General features: G+C 40.7%; 1 protein-coding gene across 2 annotated transcripts in view; it reads right to left on the minus strand.

Moving 5' to 3' along the window:
• Positions 1 to 15395, minus strand: part of LOC126161862 (aladin-like) — a 74288-nt gene extending 58893 nt beyond the window's left edge. Inside the window, exons 1-2 of one of the 2 annotated variants that reach the window (XM_049917978.1) lie at positions 15105 to 15395; positions 11324 to 11451 (exon numbers count right to left, since the gene is read on the minus strand). In XM_049917978.1, the coding sequence (XP_049773935.1) occupies positions 11324 to 11451; positions 15105 to 15227 (251 nt within the window). In that variant the 5' untranslated portion in view covers positions 15228 to 15395. Of the gene's footprint in view, positions 1 to 11323; positions 11452 to 14462; positions 14545 to 15104 lie in introns of those variants that run through there. The other variant, XM_049917979.1, reaches the window with a different exon arrangement.
• Positions 15396 to 22776: the final 7381 nt, after the last annotated feature.

The following is a 22776-nucleotide window of genomic DNA, read 5'->3' on the forward strand; positions in this document are numbered from 1 at the left end:
CAATGACTGACAGTTCCGGAATTAACGTATAACCAAGTAAACAGAATCCTTCCTTTCTTTGTAGTAGCTGACCCCTCAGCAGGAACTATTTTTGGCCTTGATGCATTTTCCATCCAAAACTTTGTCCACGTAATTCAGAACATCGTTCCATGTGCAGAAAGAGATCAGTTGTGTCTCCATTATGTCCCCCCCCCCCCCCTATCCTTCCCCTTCAGGACTGGAAACGGCATTTTTTTTTTTTTTTTTTTTTACCAACATTACGTCAAAGAGTTGGCAGTACTGACCTTTTTCAAAGCCTGCCCAACACATTTAGATTGTGGGATGAGGTTAATGTAGAAATGTATTGCAAAGAGGAGTTATAAGTGCTGTCCCTAATCCGTTATAGCAGATAAAAATCACTTTTAGTCATTGTGGAGATGTCCAAAATATGGCATATGCTCACTCAATTGTGGTCTCATACCCCTTTTAGCATCCTGACGAACTATTTTCAAAACTGATCTTCTGGAAGGTAACTTTAAACTTCCTTTGGATAAGCTTCCAAAGTCATTCTGATATTAAATATTCCTTATGGCCTCTAGCAATATAGCAGATTACCTTTCAGCATTGCTAGTGCAACACCTATCTTTTAGAAATTTTTAGAACAAACTATTGCCAATATTCCACAGTGTGTCAATTATGCAGATGATGTAGTGGTCATAGAGGTCAAATCTCTGCTTAGTATTTTTTATCCTTTTGCAACCCGGGTTAAAATCTAAATCGTTGAAGTACTTCTTTCAGACTTCCATTAAGTACATAGGACGTATCTTTAGCTGGGATGACAAACTGAAACCACGGAATGCGGCACCCGATTTCCACATTCCTACACCAAAAACTAAGGAATGTGATGGTTTTTATGGACAAGATTACATATTATACATGATCTATCCCCCAAATTGCATTGATACCCCATTCACTGACTCAAAGGGGTCCAGTTTCAGTGGTCGGCATGACTGTCACCAAGCATTTCTTACCTCTCATGTTAATTACAGGTGTCACCATACAGTGGCAGGACCATTCTATCACACAGGTACCTCAGTGGTTCGGAACAGCCTATTGCATTTACATCTAAGACACTCACAATGGTACAAGAAAATTATTCCCCACTTGACGAGGAGGCTTTGGCAATTATCTTTGGTATCCAGAAGTTCTAAAATGGCAACCAACTTCATCTGACCACAGATCATAAGTTGTTGTTGCCCATATTTGGCCCTAAGTCAAAGCTGCCTAAATGGACACCTGGAAGGTTACAACACTGGACTCTTTCCTTATCAAAATATCAGTATTCCATTAACTATTGTAAATTGGCCCAGAATACAAATACAAATGTGTTGAAACGTTTCCCTTTCGGTTCCCATCAGGAATTTTCATAGACAGCAGGAAAAGTTGGCGGTACGGTTCCCCAAACATTCCAGAGGTGTTGCAGTAGTCACATGTGAGGATCCACTCAAGACTGGTTTGCCAGTTCATATGAACCGGCTGGCCAAGACCCTCCCTTTGAGAGCCCTTCAGCTTTTCAAAGGTGCCCTGTTATTGAATCAATATAATATTTAGTGTCAAAAGGGAATTCCAAATGTTCTTCACTCCTGTATCAGTCCCACCGGGGCATTCCCAGAATAAGGAATCTGGCCCAATGACATGTGTACTGGCCACTGGTTGACAAGCACATTTTGTGTGTGGCTCAACACTGTTAAGCTTATTAGATGCATCAGCGAGCATTGCTCTCAGCCCGTCACCTGAGCCCCACATCCAGTCAGTGTTGGGTAAGGTGCATGTGTTTTGCAGGTCCATTCCATGGGGCTGATTTTTTATAGGTGTGTATTGTCATTTTCCATAATGTCATCAAAACACAAATGACTATGTTGGAGAACACCATTAAGGCCCTGGCCACTTCCCCCTCCCCTCCCTCCCCACACCTACTGAAGGCACCCTGCAAGATTTTGTCATTGATAATGCACAAGTTTTCATCTCCCAGTTTTCAACAGTTTTGCACCACAACAGGATCAAGCATATTACTGCACCTCCATTTCAACCTCCCTCTAATGGCATGGACAAACTTAAAACACACTTTGAAAAACAAATATCATGTGAACTATCCGATATTTTGGTGGACCCTAAAGTTACCATCTCAGAATTGTGTCATATTTGGTACATGGATACCTACATGTCTTAATAGTAAAATTTCCAAACAGCATTGTTGTACCTAAAATCGTTCTTGTTGAATTTGGGCTTGAAGGCTCAAGGGTGCGTACCTCGTCATTAATCAGGCATCAATTTCCCTATATTCACAGATTATCTATTTAGTAAAGACTTGACCTATAAACATCAGATTGTGCACTGCAGCTCTTTAGTCCTAGTATTAAATATAAATAATAATGAAAAGCATTTGGCATTGCACTTAGTAGTTCTTACCTTATTTTAAGGTGACTCAATCGGAAAAAAATTGTGAAATATCTGGTAGCAATCTTATGTGCAGAGAAGAATATCCTAACTCACTTTATTCATTGGCAAAGAATAAAATGAAAATGCCACTTACACATACTGTCCACATTCAACACTATTGGTTACAAATAAAAATAAAATTTTTTGACATCTTGATCCAAAAACAAAATAAGTTCATTCAGATTCAAGAGATACAACCTTTTCAAGCTACTTGTTGGCAAGTTTAGACAATCATGCACTGTGGCTTTGTAATGATGGGGCAATCACCTTACATATAAAATTGGACAAGGGAACCCAAACAGCACCTTTCCTACTGTGCCATAAGGAAGAGGCATTCAGCAGAAGATATACAGTTAATGCAAATGTTATCATCATCTTTAAATTTATGTGATAACTGCAAAAATTGTACTGTGTATCAGTTTTCGTTGCATTTGAAAGCCACATATTGCCCCACTTGCAGCTGTTGCAACAAAGCATGTTTCACAATTTGCCACAGCAACAGTGTCTGCATTAGAAAGGGTTAATAGCAGTGATTAGAATGCATGGTGTGCTCATGTCTTCTGTTCCAAGAAAACTTCATATGATTTGATCCCCTACAAAGAAACAAAGAACTTATCAATGTTCAGTACTTTGAGTACAATTCTTTAAGATGAAATAAAATAAGTCTTTCCTGGTGTCATCATCCTTGTCATCCATCATGGTGGAAACAACCTTTCCTTCGAGCACAAAGTCTTGAGAAACTGTCACTTTCGTAAAACACCTCTACATCTTGTTTCCTAGCTCCAGGGTAATATACACTCCTGGAAATGGAAAAAAGAACACATTGACACCGGTGTGTCAGACCCACCATACTTGCTCCGGACACTGCGAGAGGGCTGTACAAGCAATGATCACACGCACGGCACAGCGGACACACCAGGAACCACGGTGTTGGCCGTCGAATGGCGCTAGCTGCGCAGCATTTGTGCACCGCCGCCGTCAGTGTCAGCCAGTTTGCCGTGGCATACGGAGCTCCATCGCAGTCTTTAACACTGGTAGCATGCCGCGACAGCGTGGACGTGAACCGTATGTGCAGTTGACGGACTTTGAGCGAGGGCGTATAGTGGGCATGCGGGAGGCCGGGTGGACGTACCGCCGAATTGCTCAACACGTGGGGCGTGAGGTCTCCACAGTACATCGATGTTGTCGCCAGTGGTCGGCGGAAGGTGCACGTGCCCGTCGACCTGGGACCGGACCGCAGCGACGCATGGATGCACGCCAAGACCGTAGGATCCTACGCAGTGCCGTAGGGGACCGCACCGCCACTTCCCAGCAAATTAGGAACACTGTTGCTCCTGGGGTATCGGCGAGGACCATTCGCAACCGTCTCCATGAAGCTGGGCTACGGTCCCGCACACCGTTAGGCCGTCTTCCGCTCACGCCCCAACATCGTGCAGCCCGCCTCCAGTGGTGTCGCGACAGGCGTGAATGGAGGGACGAATGGAGACGTGTCGTCTTCAGCGATGACAGTCGCTTCTGCCTTGGTGCCAATGATGGTCGTATGCGTGTTTGGCGCCGTGCAGGTGAGCGCCACAATCAGGACTGCATACGACCGAGGCACACAGGGCCAACACCCGGCATCATGGTGTGGGGAGCGATCTCCTACACTGACCGTACACCACTGGTGATCGTCGAGGGGACACTGAATAGTGCACGGTACATCCAAACCGTCATCGAACCCATCGTTCTACCATTCCTAGACCGGCAAGGGAACTTGCTGTTCCAACAGGACAATGCACGTCCGCATGTATCCCGTGCCACCCAACGTGCTCTAGAAGGTGTAAGTCAACTACCCTGGCCAGAAAGATCTCCGGATCTGTCCCCCATTGAGCATGTTTGGGACTGGATGAAGCGTCGTCTCACGCGGTCTGCATGTCCAGCACGAACGCTGGTCCAACTGAGGCGCCAGGTGGAAATGGCATGGCAAGCAGTTCCACAGGACTACATCCAGCATCTCTACGATCGTCTCCATGGGAGAATAGCAGCCTGCATTGCTGCGAAAGGTGGATATACACTGTACTAGTGCCGACATTGTGCAAGCTCTGTTGCCTGTGTCTATGTGCCTGTGGTTCTGTCAGTGTGATCATGTGATGTATCTGACCCCAGGAATGTGTCAATAAAGTTTCCCCTTCCTGGGACAATGAATTCACGGTGTTCTTATTTCAATTTCCAGGAGTGTATTTTGACCACTCCAGCATTCTGGAGAAACAATTATACCACTAAGGGCTTTAACTCTTTTTGCTGTGACACCAAATGTAGCTGCTACTCTGACTGTTCCACGAAGGTGGAGCAAATATTAAAACATGAATCTGTTCACTGTGAGTTGAACTTTCACACTGTGAGGAGCTCCATTACACCAGAGAAATGTTTTACACTGCTCAGGATTGAATTGTTTGGGGGAGGAGACCAGACAGTGGGGTCACCATCTCATCGGATTAGGGAAGGATGGGTAAAGAAGTTGGCCGTCCCCTTTCAAAGGGACCATCCTGGAATTTGCCTGGACCAATTTAGGGAAATCACAGAAAACCTAAATCAGGATGGCCAAATGCGGGATTGAGCCATCGTTCTCCTGAATGCAAGCCCTGTGTGCTAGTCACTGCGCCACCACGCTCGGTTACACTGCTCATGTTGCCACCCTACGAAATACAGGTTGTTATATATTCTTTGTTTCTTTGCAGGGGATCGAAGTCATATGAAGGTCTCTTGGAACACAGGTATAGTGCAGAACATGATATCACCATGGACTTATAATCACAACTGTTAACACCTTTATAATGAACAGACTTTCAACAAAAGCAAATGGGACCACTACTGCTATGGCTGTTTGTGAAAATGCTTTGTTGGGATAGATACGAATGGAGGCAGTATGTGACTTTCAAATACGACAAAAACTGGTACATATGACACATTTCCCAGTTGGCACATGAATTTAAAAATCATGAAATTAATTACATGTCTCCTGCTGAATCACAATCCCGTCCACGGTACAGTGGGAAGGATGCTGTTTGGGTCCCGTTCTTCAGTGTTATATGTAAGATGAATGTTCCATCATTACAAAGTCACAGTGCACGGTTATATAAACTCGACAATAAGTGGCATGAAAGATTGTATCTCTTACATCTGAGTGAACCTACTCTGTTTTTGGTTCAATATCTCAAGGAATACAATGTTATACGGCAAGATGGAAGAGATTTAAAAATACAATTTCCTTCTTCATATTTGAATTTGTTTATGAGACTGTTCCTTGCAGAATTTTAACGTCTATGCACATCAGTATGTACGTATAAAAATTATTTGTATGTCTCATTATTGCCTTGCCCCTTGTTGTTTATTTCACTGAAGTTGTCTTTTTAATTTACAGTAACATAGTAACGATATGTCAGCACATTTGTTCATCCAAACTATCTCACGTAATGCTTCACACTAAAAAGACACTGAAGAGTGAAATGGAACATATACAAGGTGTACAACTTTGCTTCTGCCGCTTGCCGATAGGTGGTGACAATGGTAGTAGCAGTCAAAAGAAGCACATCCAAGACCTCAGGCAATTAGCTTGGACTTTGATCAACGTATCCTCATCCAAACATTAAGACAATTTGTGTCTGCATCATAAAGTTGTTCTTGATTGAAAATGTCAGTTTACAAGCCTAATTCTCGTCATTTACGGGATGTGTTACTGTTTCGTTTCAATATGAAAGAAACAGCGGCTGTGTCTAATCGAATGCTCTCAAGCACAATATAGTAACGACACTATTAGTGAAAGAATGTGTTGTGAGTGGTTTCAACACTTCAAGAACAGTGATTTTAATACCGTAGACCGGCATAGTGGTGGAAGAGAGAATGTTTTCAAAGATGCATAATTGGAGACATTGCTGAATAAAGACTTAGTGTCAAACTCAAGAATTGGAAAGAGTAATGGGAGTGACACAGCAAGCCATTTCAAAGCGTCTCAAGGTTATGGGCATGATTCAGAAAGAAGGAACTTGGGTCCCGTGTGAGCTGAAACCAAGAGACGTTGAACGGCATTTGTCTGTTTGTGAACAGTTGCTTCATAGGCAAAAAGGGAAGGGATTTCTGCAACACATTGTGACTGGGGATGAGACAAGGGTTCATTACGATAACCCTAAATGCAAAAAATCATGGGTATATCCCAGCCATGCTTCCACGTCGATGGCCAAACCGAATTTTCAAGGCTCCAAGATCATGCTCTGCATTTGATGGGACCAGCTCAGCATCGTGCACTACGAGGTTTTAAAACCAAGTAAAACAATCACAGGTGGTCGTTATCAAATGCAATTAATGCGTCTGAGCAGAGCATTAAAAGACAAACGGCCGCAATACAGCAAGAGGCACGATAAAGTGATTTTGCAGCATGACAATGCTCGACCCCACATTGCAAAAGAGGTCAAACTTGGAAACATTAAAATGGGAGGTCCTAACCTACCCGCCGTATTCTCCAGACATTGCTCCCTCTGACTATCAACTGTTTAGATCAATGGCACATGGCCTGGCTGACCAACACTTACGATCTCATGAAGAAGTCATGAATTGGATCGATTCGTAGATCGCTTCAAAAGATGAACAATTTTTTCGAAGTGGGATTCGTACAATGCCTGGAAGATGGGAGAAAGTAGTGTCCAGCGATGGAAAATACTTTGAATGATACATGTGTAACCAATTTGTTTCATTAAAGCCTCAAATGTTGAAGAAAAAACAGCAGAAGCAAAGTTGTACACCTTGTACATTAAGAAAACTGATTGGTAACTGTTTTCAGCTGTCACCTGTTTACAGTTCTGACTTTCAAGTCAACCACAATATTTTAAATACAGCTTTTCAAGGAATACACGTAGTTTTTATTTAACAGTTCCCTGTAGTGTTGAATGTGGGTGGTACACCTAAGTGGCATTTTCATTTTATTCTTTGCCAATAAATAAAGTGACTTAGGATATTCTTTTTTGTATCTAAGATTGATACCAGATATGTAAACATTTTAGCAAAAAATCGAGATGAGATTCAGTTGTCTACATAACCCCCACAGGACTTCGGAGTTTGTCAAATTTGACTTTTTTCCAATGGAGTTATCTTTAAGTGAATGTAAGAACCATTAATTGTAATGCTGAACACATTTCATTATTATTTACACTTAATGTTGTTGTTGATGTTGTTGTGGTCTTCAGTCCTGAGACTGGTTTGATGCAGTTCTCCTTGCTGCCCTATCCTGTGCAAGCTTCTTCATCTCCCAGTACTTACTGCAACCTACATCCTTCTGAATCTGCTTAGTGTATTCATCTCTTGGTCTCCCTCTACGATTTTTACCCTCCACTATGCCCTCCAATGCTAAATTTGTGATCCCTTGATGCCTCAGAACATGCCCTACTAACCGGTCCCTTCTTTTTGTCAAGTTGTGCCACCCCCAATTCTATTCAATACTTCATCATTAGTTATGTGATCTACCCATATAATCTTCAGCATTCTTCTGTAGCACCACATTTCGAAAGCTTCTATTCTCTTCTTGTCCAAACTATTTACCGTCCATGTTTCACTTCCATACACGGCTACATTCCATACAAATACTTTCAGAAATGATTTCCTGACACTTAAATCTATACTCAATGTTAACAAATTTCTCTTCTTCAGAAACGCTTTCCTTGTCATTGCCAGTCTACATTTTATATCCTCTCTACTTCGACCATCATCAGTTATTTTGCTGCCCAAATAGCAAAACTCCTTTACTACTATAAGTGTCTCATTTCCTAATCTAATCTAATCTAATCACCCAACTTAATTCGACTACATTCCATTATCCTCGTTTTGCTTTTGTTGATGTTCATCTTATACCCTCCTTTCAAGACACTGTCCATTCTGTTCAACTGCTCTTCCAAGTCCTTTGCTGTCTGTAACAGAATTACAATGTCATCGGTGAACCTCAAAGTTTTTATTTCTTCTCCAGGGATTTTAATTCCTACTCCGAATTTTTCTTTTGTTTCCTTTACTGCTTGCTCCATATACAGATTGAATAACATCGGGGAGAGGCTACAACCCTGCCTCACTCCCTTCCCAACCACTGCTTCCCTTTCGTGCCCCTTGACTCTTATAACTGCCATCCGGTTTCTGTACAAATTGTAAATAGCCTTTTGCTCCCTGTATTTTACCCCTGCCACCTTTAGAATTTGAAAGAGAGTATTCCAGTCAACATTGTCAAAAGCTTTCTCTAAGTCTACAAATGCTAGAAACGTAGGTTTGCCTTTCCTTAATCTTTCTTCTAAGATAAGCTGTAAGGTCAGTATTGCCTCATGTATTCCAATATTTCTACGGAATCCAAACTGATCTTCCCTGAGGTCGGCTTCTACCAGTTTTTCCATTCGTCTGTAAAGAATTCGTGTTAGTATTTTGCAGCTGTGATTTATTAAACTGATAGTTCAGTAATTTTCACATCTGTCAACACCTGCTTTCTTTGGGATTGGAATTATTATATTCTTCTTGAAGTCTAAGGGTATTTCGCCTGTCTCATACATCTTGCTCTCCAGATGGTACAGTTTTGTCAGGACTGGCTCTCCGGGTCGACAGAAGCGTCCGATCCCACGTGTCTGCTTTGACCCATGACGTAATGGTGTTGTCGTGTGTGACGTCATGACGGCGCGGAGTTTGGTTTGAGTGTGGCTGTCTCCAGTTCTGTTTTATCTTATTTTATTTACTTTTCTGATCTGTTCGTTCTATCTCGTGAGATTTTTTTTTAATTTAAAAAAACTTATTACTTATTTTAATTATGTTTCCTCGAATTTCTGTTTTAGTTTATTATATTTATCTTTCTGATCTGTTCGTTCTATCCCGTGAGATTTTTTTTTTAAAAAGACAAAAAACACTAATCAGCTACTGAAGCATCTTTATCTTTTATGCGTTGCAGGGGTTACGACCCCTGGGGAGGTAGGTGGGTATTCATGCATGGCTGTCTTCACTTACACGTTGTAGCTACGCAAGGCGTCTAAATTTGTTTATATTTATTTTGCCCCCACCCAGAACACCCCATTTCCTGCGATTGTCCCGTTAGTGTCATTAGGCTTCTTGTGGAAAGTGTGTGTGTTTGTTTTTGTTTCCGCCATATTTGTGACGTCATGGGTCAAAGCAGACGGGTGGGATCGGACGCTTCCGTATTTCCGGCTCTCCCAAGGCCGTCAGTAGTTCTAATGGAATATTGTCTACTCTCGGGGCCTTGTTTCGACTCAGGTCTTTCAGTGCTCTGTCAAACTCTTCACGCAGTATCGTATCTCCCATTTCATCTTGATCTACAACTTCTTCCATTTCCATAATATTGTCCTAAAGTACATCGCCCTTGTATAGACCCTCTATATACTCCTTCCACCTTTCTGCTTTCCCTTCTTTGCTTAGAACTGGGTTTCCATCTGAGCTCTTGATATTCATGCAAGTGTTTCTCTTATCTCGAAAGGTCTCTTTAATTTTCCTGTAGGCAATGTATATATAATACTAACACTTAAAACTAGAACTAAAATGTCACTACTGTGCACCGTGCGTACTATTTTCCTGTACAAAGTTATGTTTTTTTAAGAGAATCACAAATTTAAAGCTCAGTATATCTATATGAGGTATCCTACTTTTTATACACTATTTCAACTTAGAGGCCTACGTACTAGATGCATTAAAAATTAAGGTCTGTATGTTAACTCATTAGTAAGTAGCAGATCTCTGAAAATAGGGAAATTGGCGCCCAACTAATACCGGGTACATGTCCTTGAGTCTTTAAACCCCAATTTATTAAAAATGGTTTGAGTTAGAACTGTGCTATTTGACAGTTTTATTATTAAGACATATATGTATCCATTTACCAAAGCTCACTAAATTCTGAAATGGTCACCTTATCATGCACTGTGATAATGGAATGACCCTGCATCCCCATCTATTGATTATGCACTGCTTTCCTTTTTATCCACTTACTGCCTACACTGATCTGTGACTGAAGCTGGGCAGAACTTTTGCATGCATTCCCTCATCATGCCTTGTTAGATCTACTGCAGCCTCCATTGGTACATGAAGAGGCAGCCACACATTTTAAGGTGGCCATCCCTATCTGGGTGCGCACATTTGGATTTACTCCTCGCTGTATACATGGATTCATCACAGTTCATCAAGGACTCCAACTGGTCCTGGTGACCAACAACAACAGATGTGCAGTTGGGCACCAACATCACATCCCATGCTGTGAGAACCTGGCATTCCTGGTTATCCAACCTTCATCCATCCCACCTATGGATAAGGATCTGGATGATACACAGGATGCCCACACCCCCAGTCTGAACTGATATCAGACCCCAACTTCTTCCAGAACCAGCACCAAGCCGTCAGTCTGAGCCACTGCAACATCTTGCCTCTCTGGTGCCAGACCCAGGAGCAGCTCCTCTATCACTGGCACCATCCAATGCCACACCCTCTTCCCCACAGTCTCCCTCCCCCAGTCCGTTACTCTACATCACTGTGCGCTGCACGAGCTCACCTGGTGGGGTGTCTATGCCACATTCCTAGCCTGCGCACCTGCTGCCTCTCCCTTTGAGCCATAAGCCACCCTCCCTTCAACCCTCTCTCCTTTTGCCTGCCTTGTTTCTCCCCTTGCCAACCCCACCTGATACTATCTCTCACCTTAGCCAAGTTGCACTTCCTAGTTAGCTGTCACAATGAAGAGAGAGAGAGAGTGTGTGTGTGTGTGTGTGTGTGTGTGTGTGTGTGTGTGTGTGTGTGTGTGTGTGTGTGTGTGTGTACGCGCGAGTGTAAAAAATTTCAATGCAGAAATACATACCACACATTTAATATTTTCTTCACTAAACCTTCACGAACAGGCAGAAAGACAGCATTTATATCTTCATGAGAAGTTACAGAAGGGCGGAGCAAGTCCCTGTTCACTACTATTGTTGGATATGATGCAACCTATAAAGAAATACATTTTAAAACGAGCAAAGAATTGTTAATATTATGGCACAACATACAGAAGAAATTAGACAAGTTTAAGTCCATACTGGTGAAATATGAGTTTGTGGTGTATCTTTTCAATTTCACTCATCACTAGCTGTACACAAAGCACAATACTGACACACACAAAAATATGACACTGTCCTTGCACAGATGTAAATCAAACTGTCTTTGCATAACAGTGGCAAGGGACGTGAAAATTTCTATACTTTAACAATATCACCTTGTAGCACATAAAATGAAAGATTTGATACATAAACTCCAAAAAACTGTAAGTCACTGTAAAGGAACTTTCAATGTATAAAATGGGTACTATTCAATGTCTCTGTCAATGAGATACCACCATTATTTTCATTTTTGTGTAAGTTTGTCTTTTTAGACCCAACAAAATTATCAAAGACAATTTTGACTTTCAGACAACTGCCACAAATTTCCCCACCAAAGCTAGTCCAACGGATACTAAAATAGGCAGTTATTTGGCAAAATACAAGGGGGTGCCAAAACAAAGAGAATAACATTGCAGTGGGCAAAACTTTTGTAGTTCACATTTCTAGCACTAGGTCCATTTAGCACAACTTATTGCCAGTTCAGTGCTACCTGTGTTGTTGGCCTGGCTTGTTCTGTTCATCAGCAGTGATTGATTTTGCTAGCACTGTTTTGTTTTCTATGATGGCAAGTTTAGGTGAACAATGTACAGCTGTGGAATTTTATGTTCTAGTTTGTAAAAATTATGCTAAAACTGTTTTAATGTCATAAAAGCTTACCAAGAAAACAGTATGGGAAAACCTCAAGTGTACGTGTGGTTTGTTCGCTTTAAAAATGGTAACATGTCAACTGATGACAGACCTCGTTCTGGATGTCCATCAACTGCCCAAATCAACGAAAATATTGAAAAAATTCAAGAGTGTGTGCTCACAGACCATAGCCAGACAACTGATCAACTGTCAAGAGATTAGGAGGTGACCTTGGAGCTCAGTTCAGCAAATTTTGTGGCAGACAGGAAGCTGGCTCTTCCACCACGATGCTGCCCCCCCCCCCCCCCCACACACACACACACAGCTATCTCTGTTAGGTAGTTTTTGGCTAAAAATGGCACGTTTCCAGTGCCCACCCACCTTAACTTGTCTAACTTGGCTGTGTGTGACTTTTTTCTCGAATTTTCTTTCCATGCATGAAAAGGAGGTGTGAAAGGACACCAATTCAACAACACTGAAGAAGTAAAAAAAGTAGGCTGAGGATCTGCCAGCCATTTCTATAGATGACTACAAAAAAATGTTTCGACCAGTGGAAACACTGGTGGGACAATTGTATTATTTGCAATGGAGAGTATTCCAAAGGGGATAAGGTTTTGTAAATAATCTGAAAATATACAGTTTTTAATTTTTTTTGTATACCATTAAGTCCTGAAAGCACAAATTTGTAGTTTTTGCTCTGTTGTTCTTGAAATATCAGACTGATCTTCAACTGAAACACTTGTCTCTTTTCATCGGATTATTTATTTCTAGGCCACGCTTAAGTGGTCCACATATCGAGAGTTGTAAGAAGCTGGACCATGACAGACGAGAAGACAGATCTGAGACTTTCAGATGCCATGACCAACGGAATACAGAAAAAAACAGTAAACACACCTGTAGTTTGCAAAAAGTTAAATTTAATAAAGAACAATGTAATTGATACTGGAACAACTACTGTAACTACAAGAACTGTGGATAACTGAAGAAATAATCCAACACAAAAATGTTTAAGAAGAGTAAGAAAATCAGTGACAGCAGTCACTTTTTTAGTTATAAGAAGTTGAAGCTTGAACCAGCAAAATAATTGAATTATGAATGCAGTCTACAATATTAGAAAAAGGATAGAGTGCTACTAATTGCAAAAATGACACACTGAGTTGCAGACAGGCACAATGAAAACACTGTTGCACATTTAGCTCTCAGCAAAAGCCTTCTTCTTGAAAGCGCGCACAGTATCAGTAACAGTGCGTAGGCCTATAGTGAAACTATACTGTACATCTGTGTTAATATTCTTGTGCTCAGTCTTTTATTATGGCGATTCACATGGCAATACAGCACAGAGCACTAGATTAAGAGGGGCACTGAAGAAAGCAACCGATGTTTATATATTACAAAAGAAACTATGGGGACAAGACACAACATGGCACAAAGGGTTCATTGTATGAACATAATCTTTTACTAGACTTCATGGCTCTGTCATCATTAGGCCTCTTTATCATGCAACATGAGATGTATATGAAGGCGAACTATCATAGCTACAAATACTGTGAAAGAAAAATGGAACAAAATAGAATTTTGTATTTAGAAGAAAAATTCAACTACAGGTTGCCATTACAATTTTTTTCATTAAATTACTGTTTGTCACTGTAACACAAAAATTTTATGTGAGAATAAAAAGTTATTCAAAGCATTCGCAAATCATTTCCCTTTCCCACCAGAATATCATGACAAAGATTCCATGAACCATCACATTTCTTGCAACCATGACAGGAGATGTATATGGCTGATAGTAAGGGAAAAGAGAACATGGAAATAGCTACTGTCAAATTAAATTTATAGGCCTAGTCTGAACAATTTTGCTGCTATTGTGTGATTGCAACATAGCAAATACATACTGTAGTGTGTTGAAATGGAACATAATCTGAATGATTAATAGAATATAGGCACACAACAAAAACAGTTTAAGGAAGACCAGTTGCTTTTACTACTTTTTATTAGTATTCACGATGAAAACAAGTAAAAAATTAATAACGTTTGCGGTACAATTCTCACCAAATCTGCTTCACATTTCTTGTTCGTTTATTTATCCATGACATAACCACTACATTTGCATTACATAAAATTTTGTACCAAAATTTATCGACTTGTACAATTAAAATTAACTACAACGCAATGTGTTGTCATGGGAGATCACCTCTCCAGTTTACCAAAGTTTAATTTTGTGGCGCTATTTACTTTCAATTCATATACGGTGTAATGTCGTGATCTGGAAATCCATGTCATGCTATTTCAAGCATGAATCGTCTTGTAGGTAATGACAGTCATACAAGGAAGTCCAGGGTTTAATATCACTGAGAAACAACAACTCAGATTTGATAATTAACCACGGCAAAAGTTCCATTACCACGATTTCAATCCTTTTATTAACGTAATTCCCACAACGTTCTAAGGAGTATCAATACATACACATGATAAGGCACGTTTCTTTAAAATTTGCATGGACATGAATTACCAGTGTTTCTCTGTTACCAGTGTAAATTTTCTTCCAAACCATATGATGGCAGTTTTTCATAAATTAATTATGAATGCCAAAGTTGTGAATCGTTGACGCCGTACTTTTCCTAATATACATGTCGCATACACAACGCCGAATTTTTATATGTCCTTATCAGTACACAGCTCAGTTAAACTACGAGTTTATGTTCGGTTAATACTAGTGCAACATATTATTTCAGCCTCCAAAACTCGTTATGATTAAGCACGGCAGCCACTTACTTCACAATATAGATTTTTTGGGTAACAGAAAAAAATTGTTTTACAGTAATGCATTTACAGCAGGACAAGAGTAATATTTGCAAATTTACATTTTCAACTTACGGTGTTGCTAAATATCGAAAAATTAGCATTTTCAATTGTCATTGTTTGTAATTTTCCATCGACCTCACAAACTGTCACATGGCCAACAGGTGCAGGATTCGGAAAATTTTTCATAGATACCATGACGCAAGTTTGTTTTGCTTGAAAACGGTTTCAAGTGGTGTTAATTCGTTCACACTACTGTAATCAGTTCAGCCCCAACCAGGAACTCATATCTAGCATTTGGTTAAACAATACAACTAGTACCCGCTTAAAACTTCAAATTATCAAAGAACATACACAACTTCGGCTGCATCACGAACTTTATATGTACTCTATGACTCTTGACTTTGTACATAGATCACAGACATACATAAATGTATGTCTTTATGCATTATGTATCTTTTGAGTGAAATGCTAATTGTCTCCTATTAGGAGAATGAAGAATAAAATACGAAGTTTTCTGCAATAACTGTATACTACTTGCATCATTTACTTTTTTTTAGCAGTTTCCTTAATGTAAAGCTAATAAAGGGTATCGCTTGGCCCTTTGCTAATAAAATGCATTATTATAGTTTTCGGGAATAGTTGACGCTGATCATTCGAATACAGTGTGTCAAAGCTATAGCTAGCCACGGTGACACGGCAGTCATTAACCACTTGACAATGCCTGACGAGAACTCTATCGAAAGCTCTTGGGAAGCGATTGGGGCCGATTGGAAGAGCGAGAAGATTTTCCTAAAAATAAAATTTATGTAAAGTTATGTGCATTATAACGAACTACCGAAAACCCTTAGAAAGTTGAATACACAACAAAACATAGTGCAGTAATCTAGTAAGTAACAGAAAAAAAACAAAAAAAGCTGGCAAGTAACATAATTTTCAAACAAGAAAGTGACAAACAAATCTATCTGTTAAGTAATTAATAACAATAAGTACAGGACGCATTATTGTGGCCAAGACAGATATGAAGCCCACGCCTACCACAGTAGTCCAAACTATTTACCAACTAGCTACGCAGATGACGAAGAGATTGATAAAATGTATGATGACATTGAAGAAATCATTCAGATAGTGAAGGGAGACGAATATTTAATAGTCATGAGTGACTGGAACTAGATAGTACGAAAAGGAAGAGAAGGAAATGTGGTAGGTGAATATGGAATGGGAGTAAGGAATGAAAAAGGGAGTCACCTGGTAGAATTTTGCACAGAGCCTAACTTAATCATAGCTAACACTTGGTTCAAGAATCATAAAAGAAGGTTGTTTACATGGAAGAAGACTTGAGATACTGGAAGGTCTCAGATAGATTATATAACGGTAAGACAGAAATTTAGGAACCAGGTTTTAAATTGTAAGACATTTCCAGGGGCAGATGTGGACCCTGGCCATAATCTATTGGTTATGAAATGTAGATTAAAATTGAAGAAACTGCAAAAAGGTGGGAATTTCAGAGGATGGGACCTAGATAAACTGAAAGAACCAGAGGTTGTAGAGAGCTTTACTGAGAGTATTAGGGAACGATTGACAAGAATGGGGGAAAGAAATACAGTAGGAGAATAATGGACAGCTTTGAGAGACAAAATAGTGAAGGTAGCAGAGGATCAAGTAGGTAAAAAGACGAGGGTTAATAGAAACCTTTGGGCAACACAAGAGATATTGAATTTAATTGATGAAAGGAGAAAATATAAAAATGCAGTAAAGGAAGCAGGCAAAAAGGAATACAAACATCCCAAAAATGAGATTGACAGGAAGTTCAAAATGGCTAAGCAAGGATGTAGAGGCGCATATCACTAGGGGTGAGATAGATACTGCCTACAGGAAATTAAAGAGAGAAAAGAGAACCACATGCATGAATATCAAGAGCTCAGATGGAAACCCAGTTCAAAGCAAAAAAGGGAAAGCAGAAAGGTGGAAGCCGTATATAGAGGGTCTATACAAGTGCAATATACTTGAGGACAATATTATGGATATGGAAGAGGATGTAGATGAAATGGGAGATACAATACTGCGTGAAGAGTTTGACAGAGCACTGAAAGACCTGAGTCGAAACAAGGCCTCAGGAGACGACAACATTCCATTAGAACTACTGACGGCCTTGGGGGAGCCAGTCCTGACAAAAATCTACCATCTGTTGAGCAAGATGTATGAGACAGACGTAAAGAAGAATACAATAATTCCAATCCCAAAGAAAGCAGGTGTTGACAGATGTGAACATTGCCGAACTATCAGTTTAATAAGCCACAGCTGCAAATACTAACACGAATTCTTTACAGACAAATAGAAAAACTGGTAGGAGTCGACCTCAGGGAAGATCAGTTTGGAAATATTGGAACATGTGAGGTAATACTGACCTTACAACTTATCTTAGAAGAAAGATTAAGGAAAGGCAAACCTACGTTTCTAGCATTTGTAGACTTAGAGAAAGCTTTTGACAATGTTGACTGGAATACTCTCTTTCAAATTCTAAAGGTGGCAGGGGTAAAACACAGGGAGCAAAGGGCTATTTACAATTTGTACAGAAACCAGATAGCAGTTATAAGAGTCGAGGGGCATGGAAGGGAAGCAGCGGTTGGGAAGGGAGTGAGACAGGGTTGTAGCCTATCCCTGATGTTATAAAATCTGTATATTGAACAAGCAGTAAAGGAAACAAAAGAAAAATTCGGAGTAGGAATTAAAATCCAGGGAGAAGAAATAAAAACTTTCAGGTTCGCCGATGTCTCTGTAATTCTGTCAGAGACAGGAAAGGACCTGGAAGAGCAACTGAACGGAATAGACACTGTCTTGAAAGGAGGATATAAGATGAACATCAACAAAAGCAAAACGAGAATAATGGAATGTAGTCGAATTAAATTGGGTGATGCTGCGGGAATTAGTTTAGGAAATGAGACACTTAAAGTAGTAAAGGAGTTTTGTTATTTGGGGAGCAAAATAAGTGATGATGGTCCAAGTAGGGAGGATATAAAATGTAGACTGCCAATGGCAAGGAAAGCGTTTCTGAAGAAGAGAAATTTGTTAACATTGAGTATAGATTTATGTGACAGGAAGTCGTTTCTGAAAGTATTTGTATGGAGTGTAGCCATGTATGGAAGTGAAACGTGGACAATAAGTAGTTTAGACAAGAAGAGAATAGAAGCTTTCGAAATGTGGTGCTACTGAAGAATGCTGAAGATTAGATGGGCAGATCACATAACTAATGATGAAGTATTGAATAATGAGGAGGTATTGTGGCACAACTTGACTAGAAGAAGGGATCGGTTGGTAGGGCATATTCTGAGGCATCAGGGGGTCACCAGTTTAGTATTGGAGGGCACTGTGGTCGGTAAAAATCGTAAAGGGAGACCAAGAGATGAATACACTAAACAGATTCCGAACGAGGTAGGTTGCAGTAGGTACTGGAAGATGAAGAACCTTGCATGGGATAGAGTAGCATGGAGAGCTGCATCAAACCAGTCTCTGGTACTGATGACCACAACAACAAGGACAGAATTAAGGTGGGATATTATAATTTCATCATAAAAACTGAAAGAAAAACTGTTGGAAATTCCACAATTTTCTGCCATATAGAATCAGAGCTATTATAAAACTAGAGCACAAAACTGTATTTAAAATAAATACAATCCAAGTAATGAAGTACAAGTCATCCAAAATGAAAATATCATGTTTCTGTATGCAGTGACTATGAAAGACGCTAAAATAGTATATACAAAAAGAGGGTACTGGCATAATCTGAATAAAAGAAGACATAGACTCATAGGACACAGTCCACTACCAACGATGTGATAAATTGATGATAAAAGTGACACATTTGCTTCAAAATAAATCAACAGGATTTTTACAAATTTTTAACATTATATGATTCACTCACACATATAATACATCGAGATCGCAATACTTCATCTCTAAAATCGCACATCCTCATCATCCTTCCACATACGAGAGAGTCTGACAGCGTCAATCTAAAACAAAAAACTGTACAACAAATTGAATGAGTAAATGTCTTCGTTTGTCTGCGCCTTACTGCACATTCATAATTGACATCTTTGCCAACCCTCTGGTTACTCATGTTTCAATTTTTGTTTTTTAATAAATTTTAATTTTACGGCATCCTAGGGGCCTTTCATCATGTATTTATACGATTGCCCCCACACTGCACATTGACATGTTATGGAGATGTACAGTGTTTTTTTACTTATATTTGCCAATAGGGGTCAATGCCCTTTACTGCCAGGAATGGACGTGTCAGCCTATCCTGTGTATGTTAAAGCTCTAGAAGAAATTAAAATATGTGAGTTCATTACATATTTAAATTTGGCACACTAACAATAATATCCAGTTTGCTTCATTCTTGCTGTCAGGTTTTGCATTCGCACACTGGATGATTTGGCGGAAAGAAGTAGTTGCCAACGGTCAATTTGCTACACTCCTGGAAATTGAAATAAGAACACCGTGAATTCATTGTCCCAGGAAGGGGAAACTTTATTGACACATTACTGGGGTCAGATACATCACATGATCACACTGACAGAACCACAGGCACATAGACACAGGCAACAGAGCTTGCACAATGTCGGCACTAGTACAGTGTATATCCACCTTTCGCAGCAATGCAGGCTGCTATTCTCCCATGGAGACGATCGTAGAGATGCTGGATGTAGTCCTGTGGAACTGCTTGCCATGCCATTTCCACCTGGCGCCTCAGTTGGACCAGCGTTCGTGCTGGACATGCAGACCGCGTGAGACGACGCTTCATCCAGTCCCAAACATGCTCAATGGGGGACAGATCCGGAGATCTTTCTGGCCAGGGTAGTTGACTTACACCTTCTAGAGCACGTTGGGTGGCACGGGATACATGCGGACGTGCATTGTCCTGTTGGAACAGCAAGTTCCCTTGCCGGTCTAGGAATGGTAGAACGATGGGTTCGATGACGGTTTGGATGTACCGTGCACTATTCAGTGTCCCCTCGACGATCACCAGTGGTGTACGGCCAGTGTAGGAGATCGCTTCCCACACCATGATGCCGGGTGTTGGCCCTGTGTGCCTCGGTCGTATGCAGTCCTGATTGTGGCGCTCACCTGCACGGCGCCAAACACGCATACGACCATCATTGGCACCAAGGCAGAAGCGACTGTCATCGCTGAAGACGACACGTCTCCATTCGTCCCTCCATTCACGCCTGTCGCGACACCACTGGAGGCGGGCTGCACGATGTTGGGGCGTGAGCGGAAGACGGCCTAACGGTGTGCGGGACCGTAGCCCAGCTTCATGGAGACGGTTGCGAATGGTCCTCGCCGATACCCCAGGAGCAACAGTGTTCCTAATTTGCTGGGAAGTGGCGGTGCGGTCCCCTACGGCACTGCGTAGGATCCTACGGTCTTGGCATGCATCCATGCGTCGCTGCGGTCCGGTCCCAGGTCGACGGGCACGTGCACCTTCCGCCGACCACTGGCGACAACATCGATGTACTGTGGAGACCTCACGCCCCACGTGTTGAGCAATTCGGCGGTACGTCCACCCGGCCTCCCGCATGCCCACTATACGCCCTCGCTCAAAGTCCGTCAACTGCACATACGGTTCACGTCCACGCTGTCGCGGCATGCTACCAGTGTTAAAGACTGCGATGGAGCTCCGTATGCCACGGCAAACTGGCTGACACTGACGGCGGCGGTGCACAAATGCTGCGCAGCTAGCGCCATTCGACGGCCAACACCGTGGTTCCTGGTGTGTCCGCTGTGCCGTGCGTGTGATCATTGCTTGTACAGCCCTCTCGCAGTGTCCGGAGCAAGTATGGTGGGTCTGACACACCGGTGTCAATGTGTTCTTTTTTCCATTTCCAGGAGTGTATATGCTACTGTTACATTTGTGTGCACTCGTTTTCTTGGTGTTCATGTCAGACTTTCACATGTGTGCCACGTATCAAAGAATTGCTGTGGTGTTTGGCTTCATTCTGGGTGCAGTGAGCGTGTGCTTATTTTTCAGAATCCGACGTTGTGGCAGAAGATCTCCACTCTTACAGCCTGGGCATCATTACTACTTGTCATACAATCATTTTCAGTGGAGAGAACCCTGAGCAACAGCATCTGTCGATGAGGTGAGTACCTGCTCAAACAAGTATCGTTGACTTGTACATATATCAAACGTTGTGAGCCACGATATTCATAAGTTATTTCGTTGCACATGCATGTTCATGTCACCACACTTGATAGTGCACTCGCTGAAAGACACATATAGCCATCCAAAACACTGTATAAGTTGCTTGTCTTTGAAGAAAGCACACACTCACTGCACTTTCTTCATATAGAGTTTGGTTTCCAGTGAAAATTCATACAAGTATTGAATTGCACAATATAAATAACATGATAGCTTATACCTATTGCTGATATTCCTTCTATTGGTTATATTATGAACTTAAATTTCTTAAATTTTAAAACGCTTTAAATTTTCATTAACTGGGTTCTGTCACTACAGTTTGTTTATTAGCTTCAACTTATCTTTGTTCACATCCAATATACAAATTAATTACATATCACATTTTTATGACACAATACAAGAATATGATAGATTTTTGCTTCACTTTATAGACAGGCTTTTATCACTTATGGGAGCTCATTTGTTTCTTAGGTAGAGGAGAAAGAAAAACGTTCGAAATAGGACTAAAAAATTGCACATTGCTGACCTAACTACACTTGGCACCACCTCCTTTGTTTGGAAGGGAAGAAAGGAAATACTCATCTACTGATTCAAAGATTTGTGAGGAAATGTTACTCCTACAAACTTGGAGTAGTTTCAAGGAACTTTTGCTTCATTGAAATAAAGTTTACTGACTAATCATTGACGAAGTGTCAGGTTGTTTCTTTATGTGCTAGTGCTGTTTACTTCAGTTCACAAGTAGCTTAGTGTGAAATTTGATGTTTTAACCATCATATTCTGTCCTTGCACGATGCACTGGTCGCTGAAAGAAAAAACTTAAAACTAATTGCATTTCATTGCTCGGTAGCCACTGATTCATTTGGTCATTGCATATGTCTGCAGATATTTTCATACTTTGTGTAAATTCATAGACATTCGTTTATTCTGTTACCCATTATGATCGTTTACTCTGTAAAGAAAGTTATCTGAGATCTCCCACAGTATTTTGTCGTTAGTCCTTAGCTTACATATCTCGTATTGTTGAACACATATCAACAGGTTCCTTAGTTCTTAGACAGTAGTTGTAATTGCACAGTATTTTTACTTTGTATTTAGGTTAAGTACACATTGCATTCCTATTTTGGTTGCGTCTTCAGCAAGTCTGCCGCGTATGCACACAGGTCAGTGTCTCCTCTCCTGATTCTGATGTCAGCACATATTGTTGAGCGAGGACAGCTGAGCCATAATCTAATTTTGTTTGTACTTTCGCTTCGAAGGAAGCAATATGTTTCTTCTCATTGCTGATTTTATGCCTATGTTTACAAATCAAAAGAATCACTTATGGCTATACACATTACTTTATCTTAACACACACTCCAGAAGAAAAATTACACTTAGAATTATGTACACTATGTACAGTTATCTTGCAATAAAAAAAATGTTACCATGCTTCCTCATTCTGTAAAGGCTTTTATATCTTCGTTAGGATAGAGACCCTTGTCTCTTCCTGTTTTCTCCTAAACTAACCTGTATGTCCCAGGATATGATATTTTGAAAATTATG

Source organism: Schistocerca cancellata, chromosome 2, assembly GCF_023864275.1.
Source record: "Schistocerca cancellata isolate TAMUIC-IGC-003103 chromosome 2, iqSchCanc2.1, whole genome shotgun sequence".
Taxonomy (NCBI): domain Eukaryota; kingdom Metazoa; phylum Arthropoda; class Insecta; order Orthoptera; family Acrididae; genus Schistocerca; species Schistocerca cancellata.